Raw genomic sequence first — 20764 nt, forward strand, 5'->3', positions numbered from 1 at the left:
AAGAAAAATTAAAAAGCTGATAAATTCAAGAAAGAGTTAAACCTAAACCAGTATTTTTCAAAGTTTTGATCTGGATGCACAGTAAGAAAAAAAAAATTAGTCCAAATTTTAAAGACCTGAAGTAGCAAGATTAATAAGTAAGATCATCATGCCTTGTATACACTGCGTGCTGTTATGTTAAGTGAACTACACAGGAAGTTAGATGTATCTTCTCTCCAAACTGCCTGTTCTCCTTGCCTCTAATATTATACTGCCCACCTTTACTGTCGGTAAAATTGTTTAGTTTATAAGAATGGACAGAGTAAAAACTTTGTACCTAATTACCATGAACCAGTATGCATGTATATACGCATTAGATATATATGTGCTTAAATATACAAAGCAAAGGTTTTGAGTAGTAATACTTATCTTTGCTGTTTTCAACATACTACTCTGGCACTTTATTTTCAGTGTAAATGTTAGACCCAATGGGTTATGATTAGCAATTAGGGGAACTCCATCCCAATTAATAAATTTCTCCCCAACAGCACCTACAAGTCTTCTGACTCTTGTCTGTTGAATTAAGACTATAGTTTACACTTGCTGACAACTTTAATGGCACTGAGGAAAAGCAGACTGGGTTTCTATCTCATGTCTTCTGTCCATTTTATTATTTTTATCTCAAAGTCACAGATAATCTATTAATCTATTAGCATGGCTGCAAATATGATTTTTTGATAGTAGTTGTTTTAAGATTAATAATATTAGGTCTTAGATATTTCTCCTAGTAGGGATGTAAAATACAGTCATCTTTCATTGTAGGTATATAATTTTCAACCCTTTAAATTTTGGGACTTAATTTTTTTCTGCTGTCTCTCTCTAATCAAGAACTTTTTGTTAAAAAATTAAGGGTCTACATTTAAAGAATGAGAGACATAAAAAGTTACAGAAAATAAATGATAAATTCTAATTTATCGAAAGACATCCAGTTGAGAAACAGAAATAATTGTTAGGAAGCATATATGGCACATGATTATGATTAAGTTCCACTAATTCATATTTCTGAATTACACTTCCTGCTTATTCCAGAGCATTATATCCATGCAGCAGTGGTAGGAAGCATTGATTGTTTTTTGGTTTTTTTGTGTTTTTTTTTTATGTCTATCATCTTGCTAAAGCATTGTTAACATCAGTAAAATTTAGTAGTCATTTTCTACCATTTGAGTATGTGATACTCTATGTAGTGTTAAGAAATCAAGTCTAAGTCTAGGATATTTAGACTGATTATTTGTGATATACAAAACTTAGTTGTATAAATCCAGTAGTTGTACCTGGTCTTCGCCTATCTTTGTGTTGAAATTTTCCACCATTAATGGCTTGTCCCAAGCACAAAATCCTGAGCAGTGGGATACCAGGTGACGAAATAACACGGCGGCAGCACAGTCTGCTTTTGCACACTGTTCAGGAGGCCATGGAAATATCTGAAGGTTCTTTTTTCACTCCTGTAGTATAATTACATATTTCATCAGATACATTAACTGTAGTAGGTGTAGTCTGGGGAGTCACGGTGTGTCCAAACCCTTGATAGTGACCCATGGGTGAAGGTGGCACAGAAGAGGCAACAGAAGTTGCATCTTGCGATGATGATGATAACAAGCTTGTATGTTCATTTTGATCTTGATCCTCAGGAAAAAACTTTTTCCTAGGATGTCCCATGACTGTCCTTCCTTTAAAGTAACATAAAGGTTTCTGAGTTAGCCAAGAGTTAGGTTATTTTTACCACTACAGACTTGCCATGCTAAAAATAAGCTCCCCCTCCCCTGTCCCAATTTGAAGAGCCTTACTGTGGCCCCGCTTTGAACCGTCTTTTCATCTCTTAAACACACCTGACAGGAGAACTACAATAGCCTGTCTGAATGAATGAAATGGCTGGTACTTACCAACATGCCTCACTTGTTCAGAAATATCATCCCTAATATCTGAAATATCCCACATGGCAAGGAAGGAATCAAAGCATGAGCCCTCTTCTGCTTCTTGGACATACGGTTTATACGAGAAAGTGTAGTGATGAGCAATGGCAGCAAGGAACATCTCAATACAGATAATAAAGTCCTACAACAACAACACCGACAGGAGCATCAGCCACCATGGAGTTTGAATCTATTTTTGTAGATAAAGGAAAAGCACCACCTTTCTCTCTTCTCAAAAGTATCAAGTATCAAGAGCTGGCTTTCCCCCAAAGGATTATGTTCATTTTTCCATTTTCCAAAATTACTTTTGACCTCTTCCAAAACAAGACAAAAAGCCAAGAGTTTAAATCTATTTTGTACTACGCCACTAAGATTTCTTTGCAAAGTTCAGTGCATTCTCAACCCACTGCCCGAGGACTAAGAGGAGAAATGCGGAAAGAGCAACTGATTAAGAAGAACAAAACCGAGGTTCTGTTCCTGGCTCTACCACAAATCAGCGACGAGGATCAGCTTCCCTAGGGCCCCTTGCTTCCTCACGTGTGAAGTGAGGATAACAGTCGCCCCACAGCCTGCATGCTGGCAGGTTTAGGAGATAATACGTAAAAATGCTTAACAAACAGTGAAGTTCTAATGAATTCAGAGACAGCGCTACTTACCTGGAGTCCTGTGGCCACAGCTTCTACGGTTTGCCATTCCCATGTATGCTTTTCAGAAATAACGCCAACTTTTACCAACAAAGCAATAACTACTGCTTGCCTATATGTTAGGAAAAGGTAAACGCCAAATCTATATCAAGCATAAAATGAGCAGGTGTTTTAAAAATATGCCGTTTAAAAAGTTAAACCCAGTACCACCTGTGGGCTGACCACCGCCACCACCACCCTGCCTTTACCACATACTCCTGAGGACACCAGGTATCCATAGTCTATGTATGTTTTACAGATTTACTCTTCTGGTACAGTTTCATCACATGAATTTTGATTATGTACTCTTAAAACTTACAGTCTGGCTTTTGGCTTACAGTTTTTTTTTATTTTGAAATGCTGCACAAGTAATTAGATTTTAAGTTCTTCCTATACATAGACAAATGCCTGACACCTTGTACAATAGCAATTTAAAGTGAAATAAAGGACAAATACTTAAATGTTATCTACACATGTATTAATTGATTATTCAAATTATTTTAAAAAATATTTTGAAACCAGTCTTGCTTGATGTCCAGACAGGGAGTCCACACTGAGCATTTCAAGCAAACCTAGGGATCTGCCCTAGGTTAAATTTAAACAGACAATAATGAGGTAGTAGACAAGGTTTCACAGATCTGTATACAAGAATATTCACTCCAATATTGCTTGTAACGGTAAAAAAAAAAAAAAAAAAAAAAAAATTAGGAACAACCTAAACGTCAACAGGAGATTGACATTAGAAAGTGATATCCACACATCAGAATACTTTGCGAAAATAAAAAAAATCCAAGCAATAACAAAATATCCTCACTGTTACAAAGACCTGTACCTACAATACACTAACACATCACTGAGTTCTACAAGTTCTTATAGTATGAACTATTTCTTTGGAGTTTTATATATGACGTGCACCACAATGTCAATCACTTTTTTCTGGGTGGTGGGATTTCAAAGATTTTTCTTTTCCTCCTCTTTGTATTATTTGTGTATTATTAAATTTGGTGTATTTGTTTCTAGGCCCCTATCACCCACTCCTTTACTAAACTGGGACCATGTATAGTTTTGTTTTTTGTTTTAAAAAATATTTTTACTGATGAACATTGCCTCACATCATTAAATATTCTACATTATGTTTATGTCTAAACTGGAGAGTTTTCTCTTATATGAAAAGACCACAACTTATTTTAATGATTTTCTTAGTGTTGATACATTTAGTGACTCAAATTATTTTCTTATAAATGTTACAGTGACCATCTGATTATTTCTTTATGAAAAATCAAGAAGGGCTAAAAGGATGTACTTTTTAAAAGGTAAGTAGGCATTTTAGTTCATCTTCTGTATTAAGGCTAAAAAAATTCTCTCTAATCAACAAGTTTTATTGCTCTTTAGAAAATGAGAACATTTAAGAGAAAGCAACACTTACCAAAAAGAAACAAAAACCACCAGTTTTACACAAAGAAATTTGCCAACAGGTTGGATTGGACTCAGTTCTTCCTTCAGTACTTTGTAAAATAGCAGGAGACAATACATGGCAAACTAGAAACAATTAAACAATTAAACTTCTTCAATAAGAACAAATATGATATTAGAAATATTCAGGTTATAAACCAGAGACCTGGTACAGAATAAAGTTTCAGGCAACATTTTCTAGGCTTTATTATGCTTTTTTTTTCAGATTAACAAGCTTTTATAGTTTTCTGTGGATGAATATATATAATATGAAATTTCTTAGAGGAGAAACATCTTCCCTGAAAATTGTTTTAAGTGTTCACTTACTGGGGCCCACAAAAAACACAGTGAATAAGTGACTGCCATGAATGGAAGAAAAGGCTCTCATTCGACCAAATAAAATCATCTGTCTGCTTATTAATGACTTTTATACACAAATTACCATTCATTTTATAAGGGTTGAGCTTACTAACTATAGTCTATCTTAAGTAACACCATCTGCATGTTATTTATAAGTCAACACATTAAATAAGTACTATTTCAATAAAATTGTGACCATAAAATTGGAAAGGAATCAGGGAAACAATTTTTCTTGAGGGCAGTATGTTAATCCAGCTGAATTTACTTTTTAAAGATAAATGCTCAAGACATTATTAACTATTTTTAGATATAAGTTGTAATTAGTGTAGCGTGCACAGCAATAAATATTCTCCTCAAAGTTTACTTTTCCCCATTATAAAATGTTCATTTAAAGTACTTTAGAATATGAAAGCAGTGAAGTATAAAGTAGTCCACAGGCCCACCATCCAACCATTCCTTCCCACACCATAAGGTGGTTTTTAACAGGTATCATCAACTAAATATAAAATTTTGTTGCCTGATTTTTTTCCCCCACTTAAAGTGCCCCTTTTCCACATATTTCATTAAATAACTGCCTAGTGTTTGGGCCGGTGGAAGGACCATTGTATATCTAACCAGTCCTGATTACTAGGCTTCGGACTGTTACCAGGCTTTTGCAATTACAAACAATAAGCTTTATATACAAAAATATTCAAAGCAAAAGTACTTCTGACCATTTCTTGAGGAGGCATTCCCAGAAATGGAGTTACTGGTTCCAGAGAATATGGACGTGTGAGAAAGCTTTGAATACACAGGAACTTAATTTTTATTATAAACCTCTAACACCACACATGCATATCACTGCACTGAAACTACTACCTTGCTGAAAGCATTGATTAAAAATTTTAAATAAAATGCACACTCTTAAGTTGAAGGGATCCAACAGTTAGATCTTTAAAGCATTTCAGCTTCTATAACATCATTTTAATCTTTTTAAAAAAAAATAGCATTGTTAAAAAAACTTGGCTTTCTCAGTTTTCTTTTTATTCCAAATATGAGACTTTTATTCTCTCATTTTGATTCAAACCCGGTACCGCCATATGCCAATTAAATATTTTTCTTATAAATATGCCTAAGGTTTTTTTTTTTAAGGAGAGCACTGTGTTTTTATTTATGACATATCCACATAACAGTGCATTCGATACCAGAACCAAATGAAAACACACAATCAATGTATAAGTTAACAGTCAGGTCAATGTCTAAGTCAGCAAATAACTAACAAAGATATTGTATCTTTATGTATGTATAAAGATAAATGTTAAAGGTTCTTCAAGTTCTTCCTGCAAATCAAGTTTCAATATTAAAAAGTAACAGTAAGTTTTATTCGGGAAGAAACTTTCCCTAAAAAAATTCAGAGTCATGGACACTGATTCAGTACAGTCGAAATGAGTATTTACTTACCAACTGTGACATATTGTTTATTATAACCAAGTAAGTCCAAGCATTTGAAAAGCTGAAGTTCCCTTCATCATATATATGAAGCATCTCACAGATTCTAAAGCACGGTGAAAATGAGACAACTTTATGAATAACTAAATCAAAATATATTTTAAAATACAACATTGACAGTAATACTTAAATTCAGAAGTCAGTTTAAAAGATCCTGTAGATAATCACTTGATAGATTATCCAGTGATAAAGGTGGTTCAAAATTTAAAAGGAAAACATTTTTCCACAAATGTTACCATATGATTATTTCTCCAGCTTGAAGTAAATCCAAAAGACACATACACTGAACTAGAATGGGTTAATTATTAGAGGCAAACAAATTATGCTGCCAGTTTCTCAAAAGCTTGATTGTTACAAACATATAATGCAGGCCTCCAACTACAACTGTAATTTTATCTCCCAAACTGTCTTGGAGGCAACTTCAATTATGACCCAGATCTAAGTGTTAAGTTATTTGATTACCCAATTTCTAAATAGCCAAGAAATAAAGCATGCCTTCAGAAATAAGTGAATTAGTCTTAATGCCAAGGTCAATGTCTGAAAAATTGCCAGCATAAAAGCAGAACAGAGAACTGAAGGCTTCCTTTACCTCTCTTCCCATCCTTCCTGTGAGCAGACAGACTGTTGGTTGTAACTAGCAGATAAAACATGCAATCTACCTGCTTTAAACTACCTGATGCTCTTAAATTTTTAGGGAATAGTTTTACTAGGTAGCTTAATGATACCCCATTTAACCTTAAGTGCTATGCCTTGACAGGATTTTTTAAAAAGAAAACTATGACTTCTTCTTTAGAGTACAGTACTCATTTAGAAAATAAAACCATGCAATGACTCTGAAGTGGTTTACTTTAATGTCATGTACTAGATGTTTCTGTAAAACTGTGTGAACATTAATACTTGAAGAAGAGTATTTTTAAAATGCTTTCTAAAAATCTCTAGAGAGAGTATTATTTTGAAGAATTCTGTAGTGAATTCTATGAAAGGTCACCTTATTTATTCTAATATAGCATGGTTTCTATATAGTTTTTTTTTATAACAGACTAGATGTGTTACATACAAAACACTTTTTACATGTTTTTCTACTCAGTTGTTTCCACTTAAGTAAGAGCATGAGGATTTAAAAAAAAATGAATAATAATATAACTTTACTTACAAAGCAAAGATGGTGGTGAATGGTCTGACAACTGTATACTGCAATACACCCAGTTTGCATCTAAACAGCAATACTCTGCCAGAGAAAAAGAACTTAGTTTTCATTTCAACTCCTCATTTCAATTGTATCAGGTTTCTCCAAAGCCCCCAAATTAAAATCACTTTGACAAATGATGCCAGATTTATATTTAATCCTTTTAATTCAGTCATTCTAAATGGCTATTGGGAAAGAATGTGGATGCCCGCAAACAAGTTATTTAAATATATTTTAAAAATCATGTAACAATTGCATCTTCTGAAAGATCTCCCTCTCTGAGCACAGTCTCAAGTTCCTGAACAGCACAGCAGAGAACAAGAACGAAGAACAGAAGTGGGGGTGCCTGTGTGGTTCTGGAAGAAAACTGAGCAGCAAATAAATTACGTGTAGCCTTGTGTATATGAAAGCATATTTAGAAAGTATTATTTACATTTAGGATTCAGTTTCTTTTCAAGCTTGGTGTTTCTGTATCATTCCAGAGATTATCATTGACTCTGAGCTCTGAATCAGATACTCTGAAAGGACAAAACAAAGATCCTGCATAAAACAGTTTTTATTCTATCACTGAAGTCACTTAATGTACGGGGGAAATTCACGAGGAGTAACAAACAAAACAAAGAAGTTCCAAAACATCAACTACCAAAAAAAAGGCTCTCTACCCGACAGCCTTGTGCAAGTAAGCCTTTAAAAAACCAAGTTGCTCTGAGGGCAAAAGTTTATGTAGCACTCCTTTATCAATCTTATGTATTACAAATCCTCTAATTTAAGAATTACATCGATACTGAGACGAAGGTGAGTCTGACATACAGACTGTGAGGTACTAGGTCACTAGGACTGAACAAAAAACTGTTGGTGTCCTGTGTGCTGAGAGCCTTCCCGGTGCTGAGGTGGTTCACTCCCACCCCTCTGCAGAGGTGGGCCCGGGGCTGCACTTGGGCTTCTTGCAAGACCTTGTGATCAGGATGCCTGGGCCATACATGCCGTGCTTCCGGCCCCACACTCCTTACAAAGTAAGTTAAGTGGGAGTTGGGTTACACCTACAGTGTTCTACAAGCTGATCATCAAATCAAACCTGAGACCACCATGGTGACTATGCAAATGTATTAAATAGTCAGATACCTTTGAAAACTGTGGAGAATTAATGAACTGGAAGGTGTAGCTGAAGAAATTGCCCAGAATAGGAAAGGCTGAGACAAAGAGACAAATGTGAAAGGGAGTTACAAAGAACAGAACAGAATCAGAAGGTCTAACATGCACTCAAAGTTATAGAAGAGGACTGAAAGGCAAAATTGGAAGAGATTATGGCTGAGAACTTTTCAGAACTGATTGAAGACACGAATCTACAGACTGAGGCACACTGTAAATTAAGCAGGACTGAAAACAAAAACAAAATAACTTACATAATCCAGAGTGAAACTGCAAAACATCAAAGACAGGGAGGGTCTTAAAAATGCAGTTGGACATGTCACCTATAGTGGAACGATGATTAGCTTGACAGCAGAGGCTTAACAGTAACAATTAAAGCCAGAATTAGATGGGATAAAAATCTTCAAAATGTTTAGAAAACATTCCTGTCAGCAGAGAATTACATCCAGCAAAACTATCTTTCAAGAATGAGGGCAAAATAAAGACACTTTTGGATAAGTATATCTGAGAAAATTTGCTACTGAGACACTGACACTAAAGGAAGTTTTAAGTGAGCCAATGGAATAAACTGAAATTGCATTCCTACCTCACACAACATATGAAGAAAAAAGCAATGTGTTTATTAGTCTTAATGGAAAAAATATGAAATGTTTAGAAGAAAAGCACAGGAGAGTGTTTCTGTAATCCTGTGGCTGGGAAGAATTTTTGGAGTAAGACACAAAAATACTATAAATAAGACTGATAAATTCAACTATATTAAAATTCACAACAACTTCCATTTATCAAAAGATATAATAAAAGTGCCAAAGCATGCCAAAAACTGGAAAAAGATATTTTTAAACACACATTAAATAAGGAATTAGTATCTAAACATATAAGGATCCCCTACAGACAGACAGCCCATTAAAAAAAATCAGAAACAGCAACAATCATTCCTTAGAAAAGGAAATACAAATGGCTAAAAAACGTTTTAAAAGTTGCTCAATCTCACTACTAATCAGGGAAATCAAGAGCACAGTGATACTTTGCACCCTCCTGACAGGCAAACATAAAGAGGTCTGGGTATTTCTAAATATAGGTGAAGTTGTGGTTCACTGAGAAATATTTTCTACTGTTAATGGGAGAGTAATCTGGTACTGCCACTCTAGCAAACAATTTATCACAAACAAAGTTGAACAAAACCTAAAAACCTAGCATATCTATTCCAAGGTATATGCCCCAGAGCAATTTTTTTCAAACTGTGTCAAATTCAACTTGGGCTGTGACGCAAATTTTAAAAACAAGAGGGAAGAAGGGAATACGTAATAAGAGTTAGTACTGTTTCATGAGAAAATCTCTTTCATAACTGTATTAAATCACTAGGTAAAATAAATGGTCCCCACCTCTCATACACAACATCTAACGTTCATTCAAAGAAAACTCTTTGTGCTCACTGCTTATGTTACAGAAACCAGAACATAAAAAGCAGATTTAGTTTTATCATCTAAGGATAGGAAACTCCCCATGGCATTTGCATCTTAAACCAAAGCATCACACTGAATTATCCTAAACAGCAACAGCCTGATTAAACATCAGATATATAACACCAGTCTTCCAGGAGAAGGAAACTAACTGGTAACCTACAATGTACTTACATACAAGAGAATGAGAAGTTTTATCGTTACTAAAACCATACCCCCAAACCGCATGATTCTGGTAAATGCTTAATGTCTTCAAAGGACAGAAAACCTGGGTTATAGTTACGGATGCACTGCTGATAGTGTTCAGGCAGCAGCTATCTCAGGAAAAAAAAATGAAACCAACACAGAGATTAACAAGAATAAATGTTAACTGCTTGTGTGGTTAGGAACAAATGAATTGCACAAGCACAGACAAGGGGAATTTTGACCTTTAGCATCATTTGAAAAAGGTTTTGGGTTTTAGTTGACCATTGCAAACTGTGATGAGCCAGCCTGAAAAGGCAGCTCGAGCCTCATCTCAGGTTCTGTGTTAATAGAAGAGTCCTGATCAAAGCCACGGCATCATCAGCATCATCACATTTACTGGACCACTGCACTCTCCTCCATCCAAGCCCACTTCCAATTCAGTCTACAAAGAGCCCAGTAAGCTTAGAAAATGAAACTTGGATACCAGTTCTCCGCTTAACATCCTACAGTGGCTTCTCACTTGACAATCTCTCTCCTTGACCAAACTTCAGACAGGGCTCCTCTGACATTTCTTTTCAACTTGGCATCATCTTTAGGCCCTGTCCTTGGCCTGTGAAGTCAGTCTCAGTAAAAAATCCTGCTAAGACATCCATCACCACCCGTCCCCCCACCCCAGTATCCGATTACTCTTGATAACCTACTTGACCAAGCTCCTCATTCCTCTCTTGATGTTCACTTGGCCTGCCTTTACCAAGATTCTTGTTATTTCATGGGCCATGAATCCCCCTACCCTTGATGTTTCCTCTTGTATTTTCTGTCCAGTGACCACCTCAATCTCTTTGGCTATGAATGTCTGTTTGTTCTTGTTGTGTTTGGAGCTGAGCAGAGTATCCCTCCCCCCATCCCCAACCTACATGAGTGTTTCCTTGCTATCCTCATTCATAAACTCTTGTTCTTTTTCCATCATAGTGTTTACTGAAATGAGTAACTATTTGTCTTCATTTAATTCCTAATCCTCTTAACCAAACTGTAGCTACCTGTTATATGTACTAGGATATATCTACATGCTGGAACATACTAGGTGCTCAATACATATTTGTCAAGTAACACCTTGGGAGCTTATTATTTCAAACAGTCAGGTAGCTCCCTGTCCTTACAGGGGTTTAAGGAGAGACATTTATATTTAGTGCTGATGTTGTACAAATGGTTCTGTGTTGAATGGAAGACAGTGTAGCTATTCCTAGGTCATATATCTACACTAATTGCTCCAAATCATTCCGGTTACCTTGGCTTGCAACTTTCACCTACATCCCCATCGGTGACCAAGTCCTATTGATTCTCCAGTTGCATTCTCTTACTCTTTCCTTTCTGTTCCAATTTCATACGCCTCCTCTTCAGCTTATTTTACAAATCAACTACTATAATACCCTCCTAATTTACTTCCCCTTTGGATTCTTCTCCTAATGCATCCTGTATAGTACTGCAAGATTAATCTTTCTAAAATGCTGTCTTCAAATGTTACCTTGCCGACAAATATCCAATGGTTCATTCGTATAGTAAATGCAATGCTAGCTTCAAGTAAAGTTTTCAGGCTTTATTTTTTATTTTCCTTTACTGTCCTAAATAGATGTATAATAAGGCTAACTAATTTATATATCACTAGGATAAAGATTGCTGTTTGTTGTTTTTATTTCATATCAAATGCTACTTCCCCACCTAGACTATTTTCTTGGGTCTTAGATCTGATTTTGCCATCGACTAACTATGTGATCTTGAGTTAGTTAATCTCTACAGACTCTGGCTCCCAATTTTAAAAGGATGTTGATTAAGCGATTTCCAAAGTCTCCCTCCCCCATTAATATTTTAAGTTTTCTACTTAGGATGAACAATGTAAAAGAGACTAACTTACATGTGTATATTATAAAAATGTGTTTTGTTAGTCTTCAAACTTGACTATGAACTACGTAAGGGTAGGGACTCTCTTACACTTTTTGTCCTGCATAAGTACTTAACACACTGCTTTGCAGAATAATGATACTTCAATCTGCTTAAGCAATCCCAAACATGAGAGAATTAAAACCAAACATACTTACTCTCCCATAGTCCATGGTGGACAGCAACATAAAGGAGGTAAATGTTTCTGCTGATCTTTGGCTTCAAGGATTAATACCAGATTTGGATACCGGTTAGTTAGATAATTGGTAAGGAATCCCATAAAATTGTAAATGACATAAGCTTCATAACATTCTCTGCAGGTATCCACATATATTGCAATGCTGGGATATTTCAAAGCTATCCACTATGAAAAAGCACAGATGTTAAAAATAGTTGCAGCTACGATAAAATGAATTACCATTCCAAAGCATGGTACTCACAGTAAGTCTGCTTTTAAACTTAAGGTGTCTTGTCACATACTTGCATCAACTTTTCTAAATTTTATCATTATGAGGACTAGCAGATAATCTGTGAAATGAGTTTTTAAAAGCAATAAACATCTTGGATATTGGTAAACAAAAACATTTGTGTTGGGGGTAAATAATGAACATGAAGAGAGAAGTTAAATTATGTACTTGAATTTTTAAATATAATCCAAAATTTTTACTGACACGATCACAGAAAATGATGTTAAGGATATTTTCTTTATATTTAATCAAATTAAAGCAGTTATCTGTAACAGCTGCATGTATTAGAATCTATTAGGGAAGGTTTCTGTTTTGGTCCAAATAAAATATATAATAAATAAAAAGGATGACAATGTAATTTTAAATATTACATCTTTAAAGGACTAAGAACTACAAATCCGAAATTTTAAAAGATTAAGCAAAGAAAACAAGCTATAGATTTTTAAAACATCTGCCTTTTCTATGGTTATACTTTATCTTCTTAATTAACATTAAATACAAGCGAACATTTTCACTTACTAATCTAACTCCTTATTGCCAAATAACATATTTTTATTACCTTAATTATGTTAGTATCATCAAACAAGTTCTTAGTTAATGAGATAAAATGAAGCATACTTACACTATCTAAACTGTATATGGGTACCATCCAAAGAATCCTATTTGGAAAGCAAAACATAAATTTAAAACATTTTACATCATATTTATGAGACAAGCCAACACAACACTAGTAGAATCAAAACAAATGAAAATTTACCTTATTATTGGTTTCTGTAGTTCCGGCTGTGTATAATGCACTAAATGTTGCAATATTCCCCAAAGCGATATAGGTATAGTCAACAGCAAAAAGATTAAAGCAATAAACCAAGCCTTGGTGTGTATTCCAACCTTAAGAAGCAAAGAACATATCAGTATAAATTCCCTGCTATTAAAAGTAAAGAGCTAAGTAAAATATTTATATTTAAAAATTTTAATTTATTTTATTATTAATGAGGCTCAATATTTTCCAAGTGACTAGTGGCATTTTTATTTCTCTTCAATAAATAGCCTATTTTCTGCTTTTGCGGAAGGAAGGGGAGGGTTCTTCCTCATGAGGCTGAACCCTTCCTCGTGGGGCCTTCTGTAACAGGGCTCTACGCATTAAAACATTAACATCATGTCATTTCTCCCTAGCTTGTTATTTGCCTTTTATATTTGATTATTGTAACTGAAGATGTACAGAAGTTTTAAAACTTTCTGCAAGTCAAATCTAAAAATCTTTTTCTGGTTTATTCCTTTGCTTTTATATCTAGATCAAAATCTACCAACATTTTTTGTCAATTTTATTGTTGCCCAGCATGTCAGTAGAACAGAGTGAGTGCTGACTATTTGCCTGATACTTGGCTAAGCTCTTTACACACATCCTGTCTTTTAAGCCTCCCACTTGCTAAGCACTGCCACAAATGCTGTCCAGGGGAACCGTGCTGATACGTGCTGCCCCTCTTACACACAACAGTATCAACTTGGGACACTACATTTTTTTAAGATTTAAGATTTAATTTCAACTTCTGATCAATATTTTATCCTTTAAAAGCTCAATTCCTCAAAATACACTTTGAACAACCCCATCCTGAGGGCTGAAGTAATCTACTTGTTTTCTGGTAAAAACAAATTTAGTGGCCTGAGGGGCCACTGGGAATGAATTTTATATTAATTTGTACTCCTGCCTTGAAGAATGTGAATATTTTTGATTATAAAAAATGCAAATACCGACTTTTTAAAGTAAAACGGTGGGCATTTTTAGTACCTGGTAACATAAAGACCTGTTGTATTTCTTTACACTGACAATAAAACGTCATAAAAGGAAAGTATTTTTAGTACTTGAGTTCGAACAGTTCATGAGAATAGAACTGATGCCTGCAACTTGTAGTTTTTACTGTTTTGCACAAGATTTTTTCTCCATCAAGGGTCAAGGATTAAAGAAGTAGAAAAGAAAAGTATAGAGAACCAATGTATTTTTACAATGAATTTCTATATTAAACTGTATGGAAAACGTGACAGCAGATACAGAAGTCTTGCTGACTGCTGGAGGTTAATCAAAGCAGTAAGTCAAAATCAAATACGTAGAGGTGAAGGTTCTGAAAAGAATGTCTGAGCAATAATTTTCCAGAGATTTTTGCTTGGCTCAATTTCATTTAAGATTCAGGGCTCATTTTAATGATGATGTCATCATCATCAGATACTCCAGGCCTTCTTTATTATGTGATCATTAAGAACAGTCTTGCCAAGTAAGTTTAATGCCCACATTTGTTTGTGTGGTTACCTTAGTGCCAAAAGGTAGAACCTGGGGGTAGCCTTAAGAGAAACATGATGTGCTTGTGACTAATGAAGGCCAAGCATCCTCAGTGTGCTGTAAGGAAGAAAACTCTTTTTCAAATGATCATAAAACAAGTGACTGGAAAATTGAGTCATTTCAGTAGCGTGATTCCAAATGTAAAAAATCTTGCATCATGGAATTAGTACCAGTTTTACACTGCAATTTAGTTTCAGAAAAACATCATCTGCTCGCCTTAATGCCACTAATTTGAATCACTGGTTTTATAACTGTTTTGATTTTTGAGCTATATAAAAAGCTATATGCATAAGAAATTTAACCTATTTTATGTGTGTACATATTTAGGTGACATGATAATAAAATAACTCTAGAATCTATAGATATTATTATGATTATTACATTTATTTTAATTTAATTTACATTTACCTCTAAATAAATTATTCACACTGGAGACACATTGATAGGAGGATCTCATTAATATTAAACTTATCAGCCACGAGTAGGGTTTTTTTTGCTCACAAAACAAGGAGATAAGTAGTGTAGCTTTTTTTCCTAAGGTAACTTGAAGAAAGTAGAGAGGAAGGGGAAAAAAACATTAAAAACAAGCATCCAGGAGTGAGTTAAGTGTCCATCAGCCAAAAGCTTTCAAAGTAGAGAGAAACAGGACGGTGCTTTCTGCGCCCAATCCTCCTCCGGGAAACAGGAGTAGCTACTTGGGACATAAGACCACAGGGGTGGGGCAAGATGACTGCAGAGCAACGTGACATCACAGGTGCACTGAGCTTCTGTGACCTCTATTATATGTGCTCAGTCGAGTAAGAGAGGGAGAGACACGGTTTGAACAGCGCACATGGTCATCATGCCTCCCCAGTTGTGAGTATGTGCCCCACCATGGGCATGGGACGGGCTATCTAAACCTGCAGCTTTCTACAACCTCAGTTCCCCCTGTGTGAGCACCGTGATTCTAGTGCTTAAAAAACAAGGATTTTTCATATAAAACTGTCCCTTAATATGCCAACTACTTTTTCTAGTGCTCGATCAGAGGCACATAACTCTGCTTTAGGTGTTCCATTGAAAACCTAATCCCAACTAAAATGCTGTTCCACAAGAAACAGCCACTCTGCAATAACAGTGATGATATTTTAAAAACAACAGTGGTAATTAGGGCTTATTGAGCACCTACCATGTGCCGGGCACAGTGTTAAGCATTTTAAAGACATAAACTCATCTAGGGAATAATGATGAAAAGGATGATAAGGAGATTGTATATTAAGCACTTAGTGCAGTGGTACTTCTGCCACTTACGTGTCTCAGTTTTCCCATCTGTAAAATAGGGATAATTCCTATGCTTCAGGGTTTTAAAGAAGATTAAATTAAATTATACCTTATCCTAGGGACACGCACTAGTTAGTGTCTCTAACACCTTAACAACAACAACAACAACAAAAAAACACAACAGGGGGAAAAAAACCCTGCCTTAATCCACACTCCTCTATGTACTGTGCCATTCATTTTTCAGGCCCTCTGAGTCAAAATACTCAAAACAAACAAAATGAACAAACACTTGTCTTCATATCCTGATACCTCTTCTTCACTCCACATTGATTCTTCAAACAACACCCTCTAGCTCCGGCCGACACCTCCATTGAAACCAGGATGAGCATTGCAAATGACCCTCCTATCTTGTGAAAATCAATGGGCGTCTCAGCGGCACCAGACTGTTCACTTTGTCCTTCTTGAGACAATCTCCTGTTCTGGCTCCCAGCACTCTATTCCCCACTGGCTGCTGCTTTCTTTTTTTTTTTTTTAAGTTCTTATTCTTCTACTTGACCTCTAAATGCTGGTGCTAGGTCCTCGGCCTTTTCTTCTTCCCCTTTATAATCTCATCCATCCTTATGTCTTTAAACACCATCTCTGTTCTGACAACTCTTACACTTGTATCTGCAGCTCGAACCTTTCCAAGCCCTCGACTTTCATGTCCAACTGCACAGCTGACATGCCCACACGATATACCTAAATGTCCAAAGAAGAACTCAAATTCTCTCAGACCTGTCCCTATCCATCGATTTTCCATCTTGGTCACTAGCATCACCATTTACCCTGTGGTTTAGACATAAACCTCAGAGTGCTTCTTGATTTCTCTCACTGCCTCTCCTCCCCAGTCCAATCCACCATCAGGTCCTGTTTCTTCACTTCCAATGATACTTAAAATTCAGTTTTCCATCTCTATATCTGCCATTCTGACTTGCACCAAAAGTCATTATAGCCCAGGCACCCAATACCTCTGAACTACTTTAAAGAGCCTTCCAGCATCTCTCCACGTCCACTTAATTTTCTATAGGCTGCTAGAGTTGTCTTTTGAAGATGTGTAATAATGTTGCCCTGCCTGTTCATTTCTTAGATCTTTTCTAGTTTCCTCCATAGCATTTTATATAATTTTATTTTATTGATTTGTTTTTGTTGGCTGTGTTCATCTCCACCACTAAGTTCCATGAAAGTAGGTGCAGTTTCTCTAACTATATTAGAATACAAGCCTGATTTATTATTGGGACTCAAATAATCATTTATTAAGTATCAGGCACTTGGGCAGAAGGAGAAAATAAAGTTAAGTAAAATAAAGGGTGCAAGTATAGCTCAAGTGGTAGAGCGCATGCTTAGCATGCATGAGGTCCTGGGTTCAATCCCCAGTACTGCCTCCAAAATAAGTAAATAAACCTAACTACCCCACCCCTCAAAATAAATAAATTCTATAAAATAAGTAAAATATATATCGTGTTAGATCCTGGTGTGGTAGAGGCTCAGGAACTGAGGAGAGAAAGTCCAAGGAGGACGGGAGGTGGGGTGCTGGGGTGGGTATCAAGTCATGCTGGGCCTTGATGCCATAGTCAGGGATACTGGCTTTTAATCTGGGACTAGGAGTGAATGGAAAATTTTGAGAAAAGGCCACACATAATGTGACTTAATGTTTTAACTGGATACTTTGGCAGGTGTGTTCAGAAGAGCCCTGGCAATACATGATGAGAATTTGGCTCAGGGTGTTAGCTGGGGAGACTGCAGAACTGAAATTTTTCCTTAAAACCTGGTACTTAAAAAGTACAGTTGAAATCAATAATGAAATAAAATTCACATCTTAAGGCCAGACAAGAAAAATTCACACAAAAAACTTTCTCAGTCCTGTGGCCTCCCCCGTCCCCTCTAGTGTGCACTGTGCACCTGCATCATAACCAGACCTCCCTCCCCTTTGGCAGGAGTACCTGTGCAACCATAAACATCACTTTTTCTCCTTCTGGCACCAGTCATGTAATGCCTTAGAAGATAACATCCTTTCTCAATTGTGAAAGGGTCACGATGACCCATCACTTGCCTTCTAAGTACAGACATCTTTGGTGAATTTTATGCACAATGCCAATATATCGTTTCCCTTAAAGACAGTGACTGGTGCTGAACAGAGTGGTCAGATGACCTGGGGAGATACTGGGCCGCACCTAAAGGAAGTTCTTAGCTCAAATACTTATGACCTTATTAATGTTACTAACTATATTACTTGTATTCTGTCTGTTTTACAAGATTATTGTTTTTTGCATTACCAAATGTATGACTGAGCCTCAGATAAAATTAATGATTAGGTGACTTGAAATGATTGACCAAATATACAATACAGTTCTATAAGATTGTAATAGCATGACTCTAGATCTGGGAAGAAGCAATAAGACGGAACCATTTCCTGGACCATAAAAGACTAGTGAGACAGGTGGTCCAGAGGCTTTTGGCTATTGTTAAGAGGGCCTTGTCCAGTAATAGCACATTGAGTGGCTTATCAACAAAATCCTCACCTGCCTGTGGGACAAACTTGTCATGAAATGCCTCCCAAACCTTGGTAGAAATTAAGACTGAAAGGGAAGGGACTGTAAAATAAAGAATGCTGCCCACCATCCAGTTCTACAAGAATCAAGTCATTAGCCACTGTGGTCACTGAAAAGCTGACCTACACTACACCCTGAAAGGAACTGGGGGTAAGATCCAGATGAGGCACTCTGTGCTCTGGGAAAACTGGCAGAATGGGCCTTCAAATTGGTATTTTCAGGAGAAACTTTAATGAACCCGGATTCTTGCATCGTCACATACTTAGGTAAGCACTAAAGCTATTAAGATGTCTGTTCCTCGTGAGTAGCAGCAACCTTCTACTGAGATGTGTGCTCGATTGCATGTATCACCGCCCCGCACCAAAATCACACATGTGCTGGCTTCCCCCTTTATCTCTTCGGAACAGTTCTTAGAGCTCTCGGAGAGGCTGTCTCCTGGGCTATAAGCCTCAGTTTGGCTCAAATAAACTTTTCCATTTCTTTCTCAGATTGACTATTAATTTTTTCCATTGACACTAACACCTAAGACAAGTCTCAAGATAGGTTATTATACATATTATTAATCTTAAAAGTAGTTTCTATACTTCAAAGTAAGAAATACTCCAAAGAAATCCCTATTTGTATTAAGATATCTATACTTGAATTTTGTTAGACAAATTATGGAAATAACTTAAATATCTAATAAATGGGAAACGATGTAGTGTAATGTTACATAACATTAAAAACAACTACATGGACTATGTTAGTATGGGAAAGTCAACAAAAAAATACTAAGTGAACATACAGAAAACAAACATATTAAATACATTTCATTTAATTGTATAAAAATCATTTCCACATAAAAAGCCTAAAAAAAACCCATGGGCTTGTCATAACTCATGTGAAATAGTTGTTTCTAAGTAAAAATACGTCCAGGTTCTTATTAACTTCAAATTTAAAGTTTATTACAATTTTTATAAAGCACTTAGTTAAGTATTTACCTGGGGCGGGGAGGTCTTTCAGCTTTTACTACTTTACTGATGTCATAATAAGAATGACATCAAAAAATATACAAAGGACTTTCTGCAAAACTTTGTTGGTTAAGAGTTAATTTCTAAAGTAAAAACAAACAACAAAGTTAAACCAACTCGCGTCCTTTTAATCCAGGAAGCTAGTTAAATGCTAATAAAATTCAACACCTGGTCTTTAAAGTGGATCTAGTTAAGTCCAATATTTGAATAGATCAGATTTCAGGAATAAAGTTACCTTACTTTCAGGGAATTGATAAATGCTTGCAAAACAGTGCTCTCCGAAGACGCTACCTTAATATATCCTATTTTCTCGGCCCTACCTCCACCCGTAGAAAGCTCTGAAAAACTGTGAACAACCAGAAACAACAGGTTTATGTCCTAAGACTGGGTTCATTACATGACGTGGTTTTCAGGATATCAAGTCTGGAGCGTCCGGGCAAAAATAGGATCCCTTAGATGGGCCGGACGGTAGAAGAAAGGTTAGAGGCGGATGGTGAGGGACCCTCTTACCTCCAGTTTCTGTAATTTCCACACGCATAGGGGAACGGCAACCACTATGGACACCAGGTAGATGACCACCGCTAAAGGTCGAATCCACTGTCTCCAGTTCCTCCAGGTGCAAGTGCAAGGCATGTTTTCGCATAAATCAGCTCTGAGTAGCAAGGGAAGAGAGCTCGAAGGAGACTGTTATGGGGAGCCCTGTTCTTTGGCTGTTCTGTCGACTCGCATACTACGGAAAAACAGCCGTTGGGTGACTTATTCAGCAGCTCGAACCGCCTCCTTGGCGCACGCTGTGCTTTCTGCTGCTGCTGCTGCTGCTGCTGCTGCTGCCGCCACAAATGCGGCCGCTGAAGATGCTACCGGGGAGCAGTGCGGGCAGCATTCTTTCCTCTCTACCGTGCATCCACCCAGTTCTTCCGCGGTGGAATCCCCGGCAGAGCTGCTCCCCTCACCCCGGGATCGCTCGAAGCTCCCCCTGCAGCATGGCCTCGACGGGAGCGGCACCGAGCCGGACCGGCCTGTAAGGACCCTGCACACAGCTCGGTTCTGCCCCGCGGCTGCCTGCCCGCTCCCTCTTTTCTTGGGCGGTCGAGCTTCCTTCCTCCCCGGTTCGCAGGCGTTTCCTTGCCGGATTCTGCTGATAGATAAGGGGCGATAACTCAAAACCCGCTGGCCCAAGGATGTCTTCACTCGCTCGTACCGGACATTCCCCCAAGGCGGAATCCAAGGCCAAACCAGGGCTTCCGCTTCCGCCCCCTGCT

General features: G+C 36.9%; 1 protein-coding gene across 1 annotated transcript; it reads right to left on the reverse strand.

Moving 5' to 3' along the window:
- Nucleotides 1-932: 932 nt before the first annotated feature.
- On the reverse strand, nt 933-20715 carry TMEM184C (transmembrane protein 184C). The gene is made up of 10 exons (XM_010954574.3): nt 20013-20715; nt 13073-13203; nt 12938-12974; nt 12007-12212; nt 7086-7160; nt 5885-5978; nt 4059-4171; nt 2606-2705; nt 1920-2091; nt 933-1706 (listed from the first exon to the last, which is right to left on the reverse strand). Exons 1-10 carry the CDS (start codon nt 20133-20135, stop codon nt 1441-1443), a joined length of 1317 nt encoding a protein of 438 aa, XP_010952876.1. The 5' UTR covers nt 20136-20715; the 3' UTR covers nt 933-1440.
- Between the last annotated feature and the right edge of the window lie 49 nt (nt 20716-20764).

This window comes from Camelus bactrianus, chromosome 2 (genome assembly GCF_048773025.1).
Source record: "Camelus bactrianus isolate YW-2024 breed Bactrian camel chromosome 2, ASM4877302v1, whole genome shotgun sequence".
NCBI classification, from domain to species: Eukaryota; Metazoa; Chordata; class Mammalia; order Artiodactyla; family Camelidae; genus Camelus; species Camelus bactrianus.